Source organism: Trichechus manatus, unplaced genomic scaffold (assembly GCF_000243295.1).
Source record: "Trichechus manatus latirostris isolate Lorelei unplaced genomic scaffold, TriManLat1.0 scaffold00020, whole genome shotgun sequence".
In the NCBI taxonomy this organism is placed as follows: domain Eukaryota; kingdom Metazoa; phylum Chordata; class Mammalia; order Sirenia; family Trichechidae; genus Trichechus; species Trichechus manatus.
The window spans coordinates 18,279,028-18,283,809 of NW_004443956.1; the positions used below are offsets into that span (position 1 = coordinate 18,279,028).

Here is a 4,782-nt window from a genome sequence, read left to right on the forward strand (position 1 = left end):
CGCCCTGCCTTGCCCGCGCAGCCGGCCGGCGCGAGCCCTCGGCGGCGGGGACGGCGGTGCTCGGGAGCGGCTCTCGGGTCTGCAGGAGTGCGCCCCGCGGCTGGGGGAAGGAAAGCTTCAGGCGGGGAGCGAAGACCCCGCGGACGCGGTACCTTGGGATCGATGTCGCCCACCGCGTAATATTTGACCTCTTTGAACATTTCCTCAGGAACTTTCAACTCCTGGTCCGACATGATCCCGGCCGCTCGCTGGCGTCCCTGGATCCGGAAGAATCCACGATGGCACCCACCCCAACCCCACCCACCCCCGGCGAGGCCCACTTTGGCCGGCGCGCCGCGCGCCCCCACCTCCCCCGCGAACGGCCCGGCGAGTCCGGTCCTAGCGGAGTCTTTACGAATTGGGGTCCGGTCCCCCTCCCTCCGCCTCCTTCCCCCCGCCCTCTCGGAACGGCCAAAGCGCGGGAGCCGCGCGCGCCCTGCGGGACGCACCATTCCTCTCTGGACACCGGGGGAATCGACGCAGAGGGAATCCGGCGTCCAGCGCCGTCCGCGCCTCCTCTCCGGTCTGTGGCCCAAGGAACACGTTCACCGCATATTCTGCTTTTGAAACAGAAAGTCTGGGGCTGTGTCTCCCTCTAAGCAGGGGGTGCTGGAGGACTCAGGCGAAGCCGCCACCCCCTGGGTAGGGTAAGAGTGAGTAGGTCCCGGGGAAAGTAGGGAGCGGGGAAACCCCTCCCATCAACACACGCCGCCGCTCGGTGGGGTGGCGCGTGCGCGGGGCGGAAGGGGCGGGGCCAGCCCGCTGGCTGGGTCGTCCGGTGCCGACGGCGGCTGTGGTGGGGCGTGCTTCACCGGCAACGGCCACGGTTCGGGCGCCCGTTTGCCGCTAGCGAAGTGGAGTTGAATTTCGCCGACCCAGAGCTAGGGCGGTCCTGCGGCAGAAGCTGTCACTGGCTGCGGTCGATGACCTTGAGCCCTATCCGACCGAGGTAACGCCACAAAACTCCTCGGCTTGAAGGAGGTGCGTGGTTTCGGGATGTAAATCCGCGTTGGAACTCGTGTTTCGAAATTCCTGAGTATAAGAAAGAGCCTGCTCCGCGACCGGGAGAGAAAACCTGGAGAGAAAGGCGCAGGGAACCGCCATCGCTTGCTTGGTTAAAAAGAGCACCAACTCTTCGGCGCCGTTTCTACAGGAAGTGAGCGGAGTGGCATCTCCGGGGAGAACACAGGTTGGCGAGGCCGCCTGTGGTTTGCAGGCCACGCTGGCAAATGTGTCATGACTTGGTTAACCAGTCCTGTTCCTATGCAGACCTACTACCACTGGGTGGGCCCTTATGATCCGCTTCCACCAATGAGAATGATGAAAAGTTAACTTTTTGTTGTTGTTATTGTTTTTTAACGTTAGAGGTAGGTGATTGGAAAAATTCTGGATTTGTGTCAAAAGACTGGAAAACAGAGACTTGCTAAGGAGTAATTTCGTTTCCGTGAGTTTTCCTGGTAAATAGCCCCTCTTGGCTTATTTCTTCTCCTTTAGCCCAGGACGCACTTTGCATGTAAATGGACCGCAGTGCCATTACGTTTCCACTGTCCTGCCTCATAGACTCACTGCGCAGTCTACTTATTTCTTTCAGATGCTTAAAATTTTACTCTTTCCAAGGAGCATTGATTATTCAGAGTAAAATATATTCTCCTGTATTCTAAATTCCCAATCGTATTTCGGAATGCATTACAACTTAGTAATAACTTTCGTGTTCTGACATCATCTCTGAATCTTGCGTAGGATATGCCTATTCTAATATAGTTGTCCACTTGAGAATTATTCTGGAACACAAACCACACTTGCATAACTTCAACTGCCTTAGTAAAAACACTACATATTTCATAAAGTATAACATTTGACAAGTTAATATCTGATAATGGTGATTTTAATTTGTCATTCTTTTACTTACATCTATTCTCCCTTAACTCGTCCACCATCACAAAACACAACAGAATGACTAGATTCACCTTCACAAAACACCTTGATGAAAAAAAGTTGAGAGAAGAAATAATACCATGATAATAAATGCAGACTTGCACAACTTTATTTCCAATCTCACAACAAATCATAGACCAGAAATTCCTTAGTGAATAATCAGAGTATTACTTAGTCCGTTTTTGAAAACCAGTTTGCTAATGGAACACGAATTAGACCTACAGTTTCTTCCCCATGTCTTAAGTCATTCCATGGTTGCTGTTACCTGCTAAACAGATAAACCATTTTCAAGTAAAGGTTAGTGAAATTAGGTAAAAAAAAAAAAAAAAAAAATTCCAGAAGTAAAAGTTGATACGCTTCGTTAATTTGTAAGGTTGTAATGTACGCTGACTTGTAATTCAGGTGAATACAGCTTTGTCTTTAAATTTGTTTGTGTACAGTAAGTGATTTCAGTTTGAGCAGAAAGTAAATGGCACACATGAAACCTTTTAAATATATTTAATGTTTTATCATTCTAATGTTTTCTATGTTTTGTCTTTTTCATTGTGCTTCTTGAACAATCTGAAACACCCGTATTCTAAGGCTAACGTGTTTCTTTCACAATAAAGACCGAGTGCTTGCCTGAAGAAGAGTTTACAGTCCCCATAGATTTGGAAACCTTTGAGAACCCAAGAACATGCTTGGTGTTCAATGTTAAGAAAATGTCAGTGTGATAGACTGTAGTACCAGATACAAAATGAAAATTAACCTGGTCTTTTATTGGCTTATGTGAGGTAGCATTTAGCCTTTTTCTTTCCCTGATTAAATGCAAACTAAGCATGTAGCTTTATGCTAAACGACTTAAAGCATACCTCAACCAGGTCTTTTATAAATTAAATAGATAACTTGTAACACTCAGCAGGTTCAGTTTACCCTACTGTGACCTTTGATATTCAGTAAGGCAGAAGTCTTAGCCCTCATTTCTTGTGGGACTAAGAAATCTGATACTTAAAAATCTCATCAACCTGTCAGAAGTTATAAAATCTCCGTGTGAACTCTGCAGGGTCAGTGTGGGGCACATGTGTCAAGTCACACAGTCACCCCAGCATCAGGAAGGACCAGAGTCGACATCAGGCAAAGAAGGTACTCATTAGAGTTATCAGTCACCACTTGGCCAGTAAAAATCTTCAGATGAAATCTAATTTCATTTGGAATATGGATGTCTACAAATCAGACATCCTGAATCATGAAGAATAAACCATGTATGAAAGGACTTGAAGATAGCAATTCAATTTTTTAAAAATTAGCTTTAAAACTCAAAAATAATCTTCACAAGAAAGTTAATTTCTATCACACAAAATGGCCATATGCAAAGTTATAGAAAATGCCATGTTGAGACAGCTGTTTTATTCATGATAAATAGATAATTCTTGTCACTGATTTTTGTGATACGTAGAAGATGACCCACTTTAGGGTAATGGCAGTATCAGTTCATCAGAAGCTTTGCATTTCTTTTCTGTAACTTTGATACCTGTAGTACTGCCGAATATCACACTCTGAGAGTTAATATTTTTAGATTTCTCCCAACTAGGTTCTAAATGTGATCATTTTGTGGATAATAAACCTTTGGAAAATAAGCAGCCTGCTCAGTGCTGATATTAATTTGGTAAATGTGGTAATGCATTTCTCATTTTCTATTTTGCAGAATAGGATAAACTGAGGCTAGAAAAAATGAAAAATATAAAATCAGAAAAGGCAGAAGTAGAGTTGGGAATACGTAACTCAAATTGTATCTACTGGTAGATACTTGAGGCAGTTTTATTTAGATAAGTATTTCCAAACGGCTTTTTAAAAACATCTCTATTATATATGAGAATGTCAGTTTTGTTCCATATTATGTTCTGTTCAGTTTACCTAGTCATACAGCCTTTAAAGTTAGTTAACCTTTAGTTTGGGGCCAGAATCTTGTTACTGGAGAAACTGTGAACCCAAAGGGTACTGTTTCATTCTGGAAAAGATTCAGCCACATCCTTACCCACTGGAAACAGTTGCCAGCAATCTAGCTATTCAATGTAGAAAAGTTAGAAAAGACAAGTAAGCAAAAAATGTAAATGACCCCAAATCCTATATCCAGAAGCAACTATTATTAAAAGCGTTCCAGATACTGTCCCATATATTTTTTTCCTTAAAAAATCCTAATATACTTTTCTGTTGCTGCTTTAAAAAAAAAGAAAAATGTCTTTCATGTCAGTAAGTATAGATCCATATCATTTAATGGGTAAATAATAATCCATTATTTGAATGTACCATAATTTATTTAATCCTGTAGCACATTTGTTATGTCCGTTCAATTTAACAATTACCAGCAGTGCTGCAATGAAGCAGTCATCATATAATGGAGATGTGTGTGTAATATACTATTCTGTTCCATGCTTTAAGAGGAGCAGCCACGCCAGATACCAGTCTCTCATGGCTCTGAGACAGTGCCTAGTGCGCAGCTAGTATGTTAGTCAAGAGGGCTTGGATATCAGTGGCTCTCACCTTAGGGGAATTTTGCCCCTTGGGACATTTGGGAATGTCTGGAGACATTTTTGGTTCTCACAGCTGGGCTGGGGCGGGACTAGTACTGGCATCTAGTGGGTAGAAGCCATGGAGCTGCTAACATCCGACAATGCACAGGACAGACTCCCAGAACAAAGAATTACCCAGCCAAAAGATCAGTAGTACTACTGGTAAGAAACCTGGCTAAGATTATGTTGTGGTAACAAACTACATTTCAGTAATTTATAACATAGAAAGTTTCTTGCACATGATTCCTGCATGGCTTGC

General features: G+C 43.9%; 1 protein-coding gene across 2 annotated transcripts in view; it reads right to left on the minus strand.

Annotated features, from left to right (window-relative positions):
- Positions 1-277, minus strand: part of PAXIP1 (PAX interacting protein 1) — a 64,506-nt gene extending 64,229 nt beyond the window's left edge. For both annotated transcript variants that reach the window (XM_004372783.2, XM_023727974.1), the window contains exon 1: positions 153-277. In XM_004372783.2, the coding sequence (XP_004372840.2) occupies positions 153-233 (81 nt within the window). In that variant the 5' untranslated portion in view covers positions 234-277. The remainder of the gene's footprint in view (positions 1-152) is intronic.
- Positions 278-4,782: the final 4,505 nt, after the last annotated feature.